We start from the raw sequence: 14,922 nt of genomic DNA, 5'->3' as shown, positions 1-14,922 counted from the left end.
TTTTGACTGCTACTGTATATAGAATAGAGTATAAGCATAAACCATTTTTTTTTGCAATGATAACTCGAATGTGATCAAACACTTGTCACTATTTGACAAACAGGCCTATGTAATGGAAGCAGGATATTTAACAATTTAACAATAAACTTTATTATTCAAAATGAGTCTGACATCAGTGCACTTAACAGTAAACTTCACTTATTAGAAATAACAACACAAATATAACTAAACATATATAAGTTGAATTAAGAAAATAAACAAGGTAACTGTGTAGAAGCAAGCTTTACTGCCAAACCAACAGAGACAGGCACAGCTTTTCCAAACGTAAACCTCTAAAATGAATAAATAATAATAATGAATAATATTTTCTTCACAAATTCTGTGTTGTATATTTTCTGGTAAACAAATTAACATGCAGAACATAATTCGCTATTTAAAATACTTTTTTTGCAGTTCAATATTTGCAAACACTAGACTTTATTGGGATTTAATTTAATTGTACTGACCAGTTTTAATTTATTAATCAAAAATAAGACTAATTCCATGAAATTCCACGTTATTCAGTAAATTCCATTGTTATGAATGTAGCAAACCAATATGATAAGTTCATTGTGAGAGTAAAAGGCAGTTTATTTTCTTAGCATTGAGTGTCTCCAACTAGGTGACAATGTAGCGTTAAAGCCCCGATTTACTTCAGACGAAACCAAAGAAAGAACTGACATTTCGAACAAAATCAGACCTAAACGAAGTTCGTTTTGAGTTTGCTTCGACAGTTCGACCAGATTGAACTTTCTGGAGGAGTTAGTTTCTTCTCCTAAACACCTTTGAGTTTCTATTGGTCCGTGACGGTTACACAATCACTGAGTGTGTTCTGAAACTGGTTCAGCAGAAGTCAGGAAAGAGAGAACAACATCTCCTCGTCTCTAGAAACATGAATAATACACCGGAGTGTGGAATAGCTGAGCTGCACAGATATATCCACACCTGTAAGATTCAGAGAAAACAGAAATAGAAAGAAATAGCAACGAAGCTTGGTGTCGACGACATGGAGTTATGTAAAGAGCGACGCAGAGAAACAACTGAGACAGAAAGTCTTAAATTATTATATATTAAAGGAAAGAGTAAAGATATATAAGGTAGCAAGTACAAAATACATGTGTTACAAATAAATGTTACACCATACTGCTGCATGAACACACAGTAATAAACCTTTGTTTTTTATCAAAAGTAAATCATGACACCACACAAAATATAAAAAGGCCTAACAATTTATCCAGTTTAATATAATAAATGAACACTAATATATGTATATATTTTTTTCCACATCATGCTTCAGTTTTACAGACATTCACACTTCCCATAAAGGACTGATTATGGTTCTCTTGTATTGCAAACATGATACTTGACTCTGAACATTATTCTTTTGTCTGTAATATTCTGAGCATTGGTGTCCGTCTCACACCTAGATTGTCTACACTTCTTCATTTCATGGTTGTTGTGTTTAGGGGATACGAGTCATGTTCACATTCATCTACACTCCGCCTCCAGAAGCGTACTTTGTGTCAGTACGTCATAAATAGAAGGAGGCATCAGTTTACTGTCAGGATTTGTCGTGTCACATTGCAGCGTGTAGACAGTGTAGACAGCATCACTGATTATAATGGGTTCTGTTGTATTTTGTTGTGTAGACACCAGTCAGTCTTTGTGTTCAGTTTATTTCGAATACTGTTTTCTCTGCTGTTTTATAATCCATCTGTTTTATAATAGTTAACCTCATGTGACAGAAATAATCAAAATGTTATTGTTTCATAGTGATATCAAATTTCTGTAACCGTTAATTCATAATGGGATGTTTTCTATATATTTTCTCCAGATCATGTACATTTTGTGCTCACGGTAGAACAAGGTTTGTTTTACTCCGATGCCCAAACGAAGCAAAAATGTAATTTGCTGCAGATGATAATAGTTATATGGAGATATAATTCTGAAAGCTGATAATGTAAATCAATGAGATCTTTAGAACAGAATATTTACATAAATGATATTTAAATACTTATAATGTTGAAAATATAACACAACACAATGATAACTGAGAGAAGAACAGATACAGTTATGTTTGGATAATCAGGTAAATATAAGCTGCTTCAGTCCAGTAAGTGTTTGACTTGAAATATTACTAACACTGTAAAAGTTACTTTTACCTTAAATTCAGTAAAGATTTAACAGCAAAGAGACATTTCTAGAATTAGACTCAAACTCCTTTTACTCCGACGACAGAAAGCATCTAGCATCATAAAAACAGCATGTTGTTCAGATGTAATTTGAGATTATAATTGTTGTTTGTGGTATTTAAAGGGTAACTTTCAGTAGCTTCCAGTGAATCTGACACACATGAAGAAACTGGTTTTGGAGTCGATGATGAGCAGGAGCTCTTTCTGTGTGGAGTTAGTTCTCTTGTTCTCCATGTGTTGTGTTCACAATCTAATCTACAGCGCAGGTGAATCAGAGACACTGGATTGAGTGAGAGTGTGAATGTGTGTGTGTTAGTCTTGTGATGGACTCGTGTCCAGTGTGTTTCCAGCCTTCAGCCTGAGACTCCAGCATCCTGTGACTCTGAGCTTTGGAGAAGAGATGATTATTCCTCTGTTACAGCGACTGCCTTTGGGCTTCAGGAGATTTAACTGTCAAACACACACACATACAACATTTATATTCAGCTCAGTTTGACACTTTCTGTTTTGCTTCCACTGCAGGTATTGATTTATGAATCACATAATATTTACAGATAAATATGGATCTATATAACAGATATAAAAGACTTATTAAAGGTTTGTCTGAATGTGAATTGATTGGGGAAAAACACATTGGGCCTCATTCATGAAACACGAGCTGAATTAATGTTTTAGTAAATCATTCATAAAGCACTTCTGACGTAAACTTTCAAATTCATGAAAATGTTAGTTGGTATGAAAGAAATGTTCACCTGCTCTCTAACACGAGTAAATTAACTTTGAATTTTGATGCACTGCCATAATAATGACAAGATCATTTGTCCTTTCCTTCTTTTTTTATTTTGTTTTTTATTCATTTATTCTGCAGCTGAGTTGATAACTGTAAAACACAGCGCTCCAGTCACAAACAGAGACAAACATCTACTTGTACAACATCTGTCTACAGCAATGAAGAAGTCAATATTACGGTTAGACTACTGCTTTTTTTATATTTAGTAAAATTTATAATAATGAGACACTAGTAGGTTAATGCTTTGCTGCTGTGGATATTCAAAAGCAGAGCAACTAAAGTTTATCAGCTGAACAAAACCTCTGTGTCACCAAAGCGTTTTCCAGCGCCACCAACTGGTCGTTTTAAGAAGAGAGTCTGACATTTTTAACTCTTTGGTTTTTGAAAGTTTTCAGGAAGGTGTTTTATGCACAAATTGCTCATAATTTACTGGTATATTTACTCAGGTTTGATGAATGAGGTCCATTGAGATGAGAGAGACGGATCAGACAGAAGTGTTACCTCTCGCTCTGGAGCATTTGTAAAGCAGCACGACTGTCGCCAGCAGATACGGACAAGCTGTCAGAAGAAAACCGGGGATGATGAAGAATGAAATCTGAGCTGAATGTAACACAAAAAACATTATTAATGTATATATTCATCCCGTGTCATATTTATCCCACCACAATGTCCCCTTTGCTCTATAATTTACCCTTTAAATTATTATTCTGTCATAATTTACTCAAACTCATTCATTCAAACCTGTGACTGACTTTCTTTTGTGGAAGAAGGATGTTTCACTTTTCTTTGGATAGAAAAGAAAGGAAAGTGAAGGAGTGGATGCCGAGTTGCCATATCCTTCATATTGATATTAATTATATTATTACATTATTTCTTGTTTGAGTATTAATCAAGTTATGGCAAGAGTGATATGTTTAACCTCATGTGCACTTATGACATATATATATATATATATATATATATATATATATAAAAACTTCTTTATGCTGTACTTCTGTGAAAAAATGTGATAAATATGTGTTCTGTGTGAACGGCTTGGTCTCAGTTTTGACTTCTTCACACTGATGCACTCATGTAACCCCATACATCAGAGATGCAGACTTCTGAACTGAGCGCTGATAACAACTTGGGTTGTCCTCGTCCTCTTTAGTTCGGATGACATGGCGTCCCAGTTTTCAAAAAAGAACTTAAAATTTTGATTTGTCTGACCACAGAACAGTTTTCCACTTTGCCGCACTCCCTTTTACATGAACCTTGGCCCAGAGAAAACGCCTGCGCTTCTGGATCATGTTTAGATATGGCTTCTTTTTTGACCTATAGAGCTTTAGCTGTCAACTGTGAATGGCACGGTGTATTGTGTTCACCGACAATGTTTTCTGGAAGTATTCCTGAGTCCATGTAGTGATTTCCATTACAGTAGCATTCCTGTATGTGATGCAGTGCCGTCTAAGAGCCTGAAGATCACAGGCATCCAGTACGGTTTTCTGGCCTTGACCCTTACACACAGAGATTGTTCCAGATTCTCTGAATCTTTGTATGGTATTATGCACTGTAGATGATGATAACTTCAAACTATTTGCAATTTTTCTGTGAGAAACTCCTTTCTGATATTGCTCCACTATTTTCCGCTGCAGCATTGGGGGAATTGGTGATCCTCTGCCCATCTTGACTTCTGAGAGACACTGCCACTCTTTTTATACCAAATCATGTTCCTAATTTACCTAATAAGTTGCTAATTGGTCCTCCAGCTGTTCCTCAGATGTAAATGTAACTTTTCCAGCCTCTTATTGCTACCTGTCCCAACTTTTTTGCCAAAATGAGCCAATATTTGACATGACATTTAATCATTTTTCACTTTCAAAATTTGATATGTTATCTCTATTCTATTGTGAATAAAATATACTTTTATGAGATTTGTAAATTATTACATTCATTTTTTACTCACAATTTGTTTATCAAATGTCTTTTCTAAAAGTGAAACATATTTGTCCTTTGTGTTTCATGGGTTATGAATCATTATTTCTAAATGTGCATTTGTTTTTAATTGATTTATCAACTCTATTATTGAGAAGATTGGATATGTCAGGCCACATTGCTTCTTTCAGTCTCATAAGAACTCATAAAGAACCTCAGACTAATAAAATAATTTGCTAAATGTACTCTTATGGAAAAAGTTTGAAATTATTTGCAGTCATAGGCTGTTAACTTTTAAAGAGAAGACACCCAAACCTTAAATGACCCATTTGACCTGCTCTCACCCTACTGTACACAGACATCTACTGTAAACATGTTACAATGATAGACACTGTCAACAGACTCTGTGATCACAATTATGAATATGATACTACTGGATATAAACCTGTGTTTTATTTGTGTAATAAGCAGAGTAAGTGCAACATAAAGTGAAGATAAGTTTATAAATCATGAAGTCTGTCAGTCAAATCTGAATCAAGAAAACTCGGCAGATAAAGTAAAAGATGAATGAATGATTGTTACAAACATGAATAAAACAAACTGAACACGTGTGTGACGTGCTAGAACATACACACTTTCTCTCTCACATCACACACACACATTCGAGCATCTCTTTTCTTTTTAATGGCAGTTACATCCCTAAATCTAAATGTAAGTTTTTATTTTATTTACTCACCATTAACAGCGAGATCGATTCGTTCACTCTCCTGTGATGAGTTTGGTCTCTCATCTCTCCGTCCTCTACACCAGAACTGACCTCGGTCAGACTCAGTAGCTCCTCTGATAGTGAGAGTGTCTGTGTTTACAGTGTAACGATCAGACGACTGTAACTTTACACTGTCTTTATACCATTCATATCTCCAGTCAGTATGATTAGACTCAATCACACACGTCAGATTGACCGTCTCTCCAGTGAAGTCAGGACTCTTTGGATCTACAGTCAGTTCAGTTTTGGGTAAGTCTGTTAAGATAAAAACATAAAGTGTACTTAAGTATTTTTTGGGAGTATCTGTACTTTACTTTAGTTTTTATATTTCAGCCAACTTTTACTTTTACTCCGCAACATTTCCTGATTAAAATGTACTTTTACTCTGCTTCATTTCCCCAAAGTATATTCATTACTTCCTAAGTGCTGTGATTGTGGAGGCAATCATAGTGTTGCCTTTTGAAGATGTGAAGTAATGAAACAGGAGATGAAAGTACAACAGATTAAAGTGAAGGAAACATTTCTTATACTGAAGCTGTCAAGAGAAGTGAGGAGGGAAAGAGCAGGAAAAGGATGCTAATGATGTTGTAGATGATAAAAGGGAAAATGGAGGTGAGCATAAAGAATGGAAGAAGACTTAGGAAGAAAAAAAAGAAGTTAGTTACTTTTATAGCGGGAGAAATAAATGCAACATCTGAGATCAAATCTAAAACCGAAAAGATTCAAATCATAGTTAAAGCGGCAGTACATCATTTGGAGTTAGAAGGATTAAAGTGTGAAGAAGTAAGAGATGAGTTTAATGTTCAGTCAAGTCCAGATCTAACATGTGTGGGTTGATAATATTAATTATGTTAATCCTTCAATGGAATGAGAGAAGTCTAATTGCAAACGGACAAGATTTTAAACAATTTATAGGCACCAGAGAGGAAAAACCAGAATAGTATGTGTTCAAGAAACTTGTCTAAAGCCTAATTTGGATTTTGTTTTAAGTGGATATATAACAATAAGACGAGACAGGAGAGAGGGTGAAGGTGGAGGTGTGTTACATTTATTAAACAGGGAATTCCTCAGAGTTATAAGCTTGGGAAATGAGCGAGAATATGTGGGAATAGAGGTTTGGGGAGGAACATCAAAATGATCAATCATAAATTACTACAATCCATGTAAAAAGCTTGAACTGAACAAATGTATAGATATAAGGGGACAGGATGAGAACAGTTATGTATGGTGCTGGGATTTTAATGAACACAGCATATTGTGAGGATGTGAAACACTGATAATAATGGTTCAGTATTAGAAGAGTTATTGGAAGAAAGAGAATCGGTGTCTAAACAATGGTAATATGATAAGGATTGATATTAGGACAGGAATCAGTACTGGATCTTACTTTGGTATAAAATAATTTGGCATCAGTTTGTGATTGGAGAGAATACAAAGATTGGGATCACGTGCCGGTTATATGTGAAGTCAATATCTCTGTAGTGGACAAACAGATGGAAGAGGAGGAAATTGGGTTTTTGGAAAAGCTGATGGGGAAAAGTTTCAAGTAGAAAGTGAAAAATATTTAAGTAAAGTTGATAACTATATAGATATAGAGTTATTAAGTGATGAAGTAAAACAAGTATTATTACTAGCAGCAATAGACTATAGCTAAAGGTAAAGTCATAAAAAGAGGAAATCAGTTCCATGTTGGAATGATAATTGTAAAACAGCAGTAAACAAAAAAAAAAAACAAAAAAAAAAAAAACACAAATAAAGCTTTCAAGTTATTAAAAGAACTCATAATTTCCAGCACATTATACAGTATAAACATGCACAGGGAGATGTAAGAAGAACAATTAGGCAAGCAAAGCGGATATACTGGAGGGAGTTTTGTCGTTTAATAGAAGTATTACTCAGATAGAAGTTTGGAGATGATTAAAAAGATGAGTTTTCCAGAAATGTTTTCTTATGTTGGAATGACAGACAATAAATACCAATAAATAAGTGCTTCTTATTCCTACCCCAAAATACAAAATGGAACGAAACACAATCTTGATAATCTGTGTATGAACATTTTTATATTTATTTGCTTTTTTAACATTTTGCGTTTACTTGTATTTTTAAGATTTAAAAAATACTTTTTTTTTACTTAAGTACAATAAATATCACATACTTTAAGACTTTAATCAAGTAATTTTCTGGTAATATATCAATACTTTTACTTGAGTATCACTTTCATGTATTTTCTACACCACTGACTGTACTGAGCTACAAATATTGATTTAATGAGCTTTCTTTAAATCAGGAGAAACTTTCACTTTCATTGATCTACAGATGATACATACAGCAACTTTCTACAATAATTATTGTTGTATTTGTGTATGGTGATATATTGTGACACAACATGTTGTACTTCTGGAAGTCTCTCTGTGATGAAGCGGCTGATGAAAGGTGCTCTGTGTTTTAAAGATGCATTATTATTTATTCTTTGGCTGATTATATTTTTTCTTTAATATGTTTCTGTTGCCTTGATATTCTTTGTGAGGATAAATCCAGAGAATACAATATAATGCACTGTAAAAGTCATAATTCAGGAGAAATGAACACATTTGAGCATCATTAAACTGTCTGTGAATGAATCTCAATCTCACTTCAGCTGCTTCAGTTTCTTTCTGCAGTGGAAACATCAGTTTAGTTGATATTGATTTCATTTGATTGGTAACAGCCCTATAACGTCTTCTCAAATTCTTACATTTTATTAATAATTAAGTTAATGTAATATGAAAAATGATGCATACATTAAACAAGGTTAGTAATTGTGTAAAAGCTGTAGTCACAGAGTCTCTGAGCAGAAACATGAATGTCCAGCTCTGTGTGTAATCATAGAGACAGAGACTACAGTAAAAGTAAAGAGAGAGACTGTCTCTCCTCTGAACACACACTGATCTGATCTGATCTCACCTTCACTACAGCTTCTGATCTCCATCTATTAATACACTTATGAGCAAATATTGAGAGAAACAGCATCACAGTATCATGATCACTGTTATGAACTCACAATCATTATGAGGAAAATACTGCACTAAATTAAATATCTGCTTTGCTTGTAGTTGGTGTTGATTATTAAAAATGTTTCCAATTTTCCAATCATATACTGATTTGTATATTCAGTCAACATTTATGCTCTTTAATTAACATATTACAGTGTACAACATTTACATAAACTATAAATAATAAATACATGTTGTCAAATAGGTTTCTTTATGAGCACAATGATATTAAACTCACCCTTCACTGAGAGAGAAACAGAGCTTGATTGTGATGAGACTGATCTTGTATCTATGTGTCCTCTACACGTGTACTGACCCTCATCAGATGATTCAGATCCTTCAATAGTGAGAGTGTTTCTGTCTACAGTGAGACGCTGAGACGACTGTAACTTTACACTGTCTTTATTCCACTCATATCTCCAGTCTCTGTGATCAGACTCAATCACACACGTCAGAATCACTCTCTCTCCAGTGAATACTGTATTGTCTGGAGTCACAGTCAGAGTAGATCTGGGTAAAGCTGTGAACAGAAGAAAAAAAGTGACTGAAACAAAACTAACAGTAACAATATTGTAAATGGTTTACACAATTATACAGTTCATATATTGTTTCATATTTGATAACATCTGTCATGTTGTGGTTTGGTCCTGTGGTCAGTTTTGTGCTCTCAGTGTTTTCTGGAGGCTCTGGCTCCGTCTCGTCCTCAGACAAACACCTCTGACTCGTCATAGAAAGCAGAATGAAGCTCCTGCTGAAGGAGAGCTGAACACCTCCAACTACAACCTCATATGAGGAGACACTGAATCTCCATCAACTTCAGCAGACGATCTGAAGACTTCAGCAACTCATTTAACATCATCATCTGGAAGTCACTTCACTCTCTCTGACTTCAGGACTAAACTCATCTCTATTGAACTCTGTGACTAAAGTAATCATTAGGTGTGTAACGATACACTCATGTCACCATTCACTTCAACACATGACACTGATCTCACTATATACTCCAAACAAGACTGAAACTGAGTTCAAATGACAAGTTTTATATTTAGTTATTGTATCTAAGGCATGGAAACAGTTAAATGTTTATTAAAATGCTAAATGTGGTGTTATATCAGGAATGGAGTTGAAAAGGCTTTGGTTTGGTGCTTCTCTCTCATGAAGAGCACAATAGAGACACCAAAATAGAAATATTGATGATTCACCAAATAATACAGTTTTATATTATAAACACATGCTTTCACTCAGACTACAGACATATAATCTGTTTTAAATATTGCATTGTATTAAATAATGTATTTGTATTTAATTGATTAATAATAAATTAATAAACATAGAAGCTCAAGTGTGTGTCCTTCAGGGTTCATTATATTTTGTGCATCATATTTGATGCTAAATTAAATCTATTTAAATGTCTGTTTAATCTATAAACAATACACACTGTTGCTGTTCATGATACTGACATGATGATGCTCTTGTGTTTCTGTTTTGTGGTTAAAGGTGTAATAGGAGATCTTGGAAAATGCTAACTTTATCCTGATAGCTCTGAAAGTGAACGTCCCACCCTCCCTGACATCATCGTTCAAAGCCACGCCCCCTGAGCACATGAACACACACACAGACCAGAATACCAGAGACAACATTACTACAACATTACTACAACAGACTACAACAGGCTCCCAATTCCAGCCCTTGTCCCTATTTAAATAGTATTTATTTACAGAGGTATATTATGTTACACTTCACACTATTTTCTCTAGTAAGTTTAATCTGTGTGTGAAGATATTGCATGGCGCAAATCCATGAATGAATGTTCTGAAGTGTAGTAAACTTCAACAGATTTCCCTGCTCAGGGAGTAGGGAGCAGTGAACACTGTGTAGGGATCATATCGATTGAAACACAGTTCATGCACGGAGCTCTCTTCTAATGAGCTGGTATCAGAATCAGGTGTGTTAACTAAGTGACACATGCAAAACATGATGTGATGAATGTGAGCTGGAATTAGGAGCCGCTGGGACACATCATGTGTCATTCACCAGTGAGTTCACTTTAAAAATACTACAATAAAAGGAAGGAAGAACCTGCCATTCTAGCTCTGTCTGAGTAACGCTCTCGTGAAGCTCATGCCGCTGTTTGAACTTTGACCTGAGCGGATAAATGGTCCTAGTGCCTCGCTTTAAATGACTAGGGCTCTGTCGTTTGCCTCAAACATTATCTCAAACTTTTATCTAACTTTTCAATCATTTATCAAGGAAATTATCTATGTATCGTCCAGACCAACAATTAACTGATATTAGAGAGCAGTGAACATGCAAATAAAAATAATCGCTCTGCACACTTTAAGCTTCAAAAACACCCTTCAGGAGTCTACGGGTGACGTCACGGATACTATGTCCAGGTTTTTTTATGGTCTATGGTAGAAATAAAAACTGTATACTCAGTGGTGTGTAATATAACGAAGTAAAACACTTTGTTACAGTAGCCTCCTTAAGTATTTTTTGGGATTATCTGTGCTTTGAGTTTTTATATTTCAGCCAACTTTTACTCTGCAATATTTTCTGATTAAAAATGTATACTTTTACTCCAATACATTTCCCCGAAGTATATTCGTTACTTACAGCAAAATAGTCAGAAGAACACAGACCGCAGGAAAACATGTTTGACGAATCAGTGGTCTGACATTAGGCCCTGTCCCTGTCCCTGTTATAGTAATAAATAACGGTCTTATTAAATATCACCAATATCTTATACAAATATAATATTTATGTTCATAATCATTAATTGCTATTAAAATAACGTACTGAGAACAAAAATGAACACACATAAACGTTCATAATTATGTATTTTTTACTTTTAGTATCTTGACACTTTCTCAAGCAGTGTTTTGAGCTCAGATAAGATGGTTGTTGAGCGTCTTCAGGCGACATCAGAATACACTACCTGTTATTAACGGAAAAATGTAAATTATCCACCAAATGATCATCATTTTGTAAGTTAACAACGATGCCACCTCAGTAAATTAGTCAAATAGTAAACTGAGTTATTGCCTACATAACATATTTTAATATAAACAATGTAGGAAAAACGTTAAAACAGAAATAATAAAGGTGTAAACTTCATCTCTCATTCAAACTCGCTCCCTCCCGCTCTCGCAGTAGCGTGCTGAACTGTCAAGTAATGTTCGTTTGGCTGCCTGGGGCTCGAGGATATAGAGACATCAACTTTTTTTGAGCAAGCAGTGATTATGCGTGACACAGTCTCAATTTGAGGGACGCATGAATTGGGCTTCAAATGCTGTGCGCGCACGCGCTACACGGGACGCGTGGTCACCCTACATCGATCTGTAGATAAAATGACTGATGAAAATGTACAGTTATTTTCATCACAAACAAAATTTGTTAAAAAAGAACTTGAGCGAGAAGCTTCGAAACTCTGTGTAAGAAAAATAAATCTACATTCAAAAAAGAAAAAAAAGTGTGGGTTAGCATGGATGATTTACGGGAAATTTAATGTGTGTGCAATGTTTACTGTAAGTGACAGATTCCAGCCAAAAAAATAAAAACAACTCAGGGGCAGGGTTTCATTTTTTTTTTTGAAGCACCCCTGGGTGCTGCCATTGGCTAGCGGACCCTCTTAGCACTCCATTGACTCCCATTCATTTTTGGCATCATTTTGACATCGAAAGACTCAATTAGTCCATTAATAATTTCTAAAGAAACATAAAAATGTATAAAATGCTCCATTACCTTGTATCTTACATTATAGGCCGTAGAAGCAGTTTTTGTAAAAATAGGCTAACGATTGCATTATAACCAGCGACTCTCTGTCGCACAGTAGAGAAATTACCGTATGGACAGGAGGAGAAGCTCGCAGGCAATCTTTTACTGTCTATGAGGCTATCGGGGGGACGAGGAGGCGAGTTCATAAAAGCAACGGGACAAAATTATTCAACAACGTCTGCAAGATTCGGTGGGTGATTCAGATTTCTCTTGGCACAGCGATTAGAAGATTTACAGGTTGCTCACGTGACATCTACGTCATCAAGCTCAGTCTGAGTCTGTGCAGTACGCTCGACCCCCAGGAAGTGTGTGCTTCTAATTGACATCACTTGTCTCTGTTGAATCCAGTGGTGTCGCTGTGTCCATTTCTTTTACTGTCTATGGCGGGAACGGGAGTCATTCTTCCGGGATTGAAACGGGACGGGATTTTCCCCCAGTTTTTTTCATGGCATTGGGACGGGACAGATTTGAAGGTCCACTCCTGTGTCACCCTCTAATTCAAATATTAAATAATGTTATGTCATTTGTTTACTCTTACACTAAATGTTTGCTGCTTCAGTCCAGATGAGTAGGTTATAGGGTCGATGTAGTTTAGGGCAGGGATCTCCAACCCTGCTCCAGGAGAGCTACCCTCCTGCAGACTTCGGTTCTAACCCTGCTCCAACACACCTGTCTGTAGTTATCAAGTAGCCCTGAACACCTTGATCCGCTGCTTCAGGTGTGTTTGATGCGGTTGGAGCTGAAATCTGTAAGACGGTAGCTCTCCAGGAGCAGGGTTCGAGACCCCGGTATAGGGTGTGAAAACTGTACTGCTGTGGTATTTGTATAGAAAAGTATTGCTTGACTGAAGTATAGCCATCTCTCTCTTTCTCACCCATGCACACTCACACACACACACACAAATTTTAAAGCTGTTTTTAAAGTTTTTTATTTGTTATTTCACCCTGATAATCTGACAGAAATGTCTTGCTGTGGCTCAAAAATGGGCTGAACACATGCGGTTCATGTATATCTTTAGTCTGTTGGCTCTTTAGGTTTTCACTAGCACACATCATTTACACATTTTGCATTTACTGTTGAGTGTTGAGACTGAGACATATTTGTACAAATATTTACAAATAACCCAAATTACAAAAAAGGACTAAAACTAACACTGAAACTAATAAAAACTAAGCTAAAAGCATTTAAAAAAAATAAAAACTAAACTAGCAAACCCACTTTAATTAAAAACCCACAACTAATTAAAACTAAACTGAATTTGAAAACAAAAAGTCAAAACAAAATAAAAATTAATGGAAAATGCAAAACCATAATAACCTTGCAGCAGAGAGAGTTTACGAGGACAATGATATTAAACTCACCCTTCACTGAGAGATAAACATCAGAGCTTGATTGTGTTGAGACTGATCTTCCTTCTATGTGTCCTTCACACCAGTACCAACCCGCATCAGATGATTCAGATCCTTCAATAGTGAGAGTGTTTCTGTCTACAGTGTAACGCTGAGATGACTGTGATATTGAAGTGTAGGATGTGGTTCCTCTCCACCCTTTATTCCACTCATATCTCCAGTCTCTGTGATCAGACTCAATCACACACGTCAGAATCACTCTCTCTCCAGTGAAGACAGATCTGTCTGGATCTACAGTCAGTTTAGGTGTGGGTAAGTCTGTTAAGATAAAAACATAAAGTGACTCAAACAACTTTAATTAAATAATTATATATTGTTTTATATTAATAAATACTTTTACAGTATGAATATTATACATAGACATTGTCATATTTGATAACACCAGTCATGTTGTGGTTTGTTCCTGTGGACAGTTTTGTGCTCTCAGTGTTTTCTGGAGGCTCTGGCTCCGTCTCGTCCTCAGACAAACACCTCTGACTCGTCATAGAAAGCAGAATGAAGCTCCTGCTGAAGGAGAGCTGAACACCTCCAACTACAACCTCATATGAGGAGACACTGAATCTCCATCAACTTCAGCAGACGATCTGAAGACTTCAGCAACTCATTTAACATCATCATCTGGAAGTCACTTCACTCTCTCTGACTTCAGGACTAAACTCATCTCTATTGAACTCTGTGACTAAAGTAATCATTAGGTGTGTAACGATACACTCATGTCACCATTCACTTCAACACATGACACTGATCTCACTATATACTCCAAACAAGACTGAAACAGAGTTCAAATCACAAGTTTTATATTTAATTATTGTATCTAAGGCATGGAAACAGTTAACATAAATAAATGTTTATTAAAATGCTAAATGTGGTGTTATATCAGGAATGGAGTTGAAAAGGCTTTGGTTTGGTGCTTCTCTCTCATGAAGAGCACAATAGAGACACCAGAATAGAAATAGTGATGATTCATCAAATAATACAGTTTTATATTATAAACATATGCTTA

The 14,922-nt window shown here is 35.6% G+C and overlaps 1 protein-coding gene across 1 annotated transcript in view; it reads right to left on the bottom strand.

The window, feature by feature from the left end:
- The window catches only part of LOC113096660 (obscurin-like), a 262,435-nt gene that overhangs the window by 234,079 nt on the left and 13,434 nt on the right, over positions 1–14,922 (bottom strand). Inside the window, exon 5 of the mRNA XM_026262072.1 lies at positions 14,065–14,177. Within this exon, the coding sequence (XP_026117857.1) occupies positions 14,065–14,177 (113 nt within the window). The remainder of the gene's footprint in view (positions 1–14,064; positions 14,178–14,922) is intronic.

This window comes from Carassius auratus, unplaced genomic scaffold, assembly GCF_003368295.1.
Source record: "Carassius auratus strain Wakin unplaced genomic scaffold, ASM336829v1 scaf_tig00216014, whole genome shotgun sequence".
Taxonomy (NCBI): Eukaryota; Metazoa; Chordata; class Actinopteri; order Cypriniformes; family Cyprinidae; genus Carassius; species Carassius auratus.
Note: the sequence above shows the minus strand (reverse complement) of the source record. Positions and strands in the feature narration are given on the sequence as shown.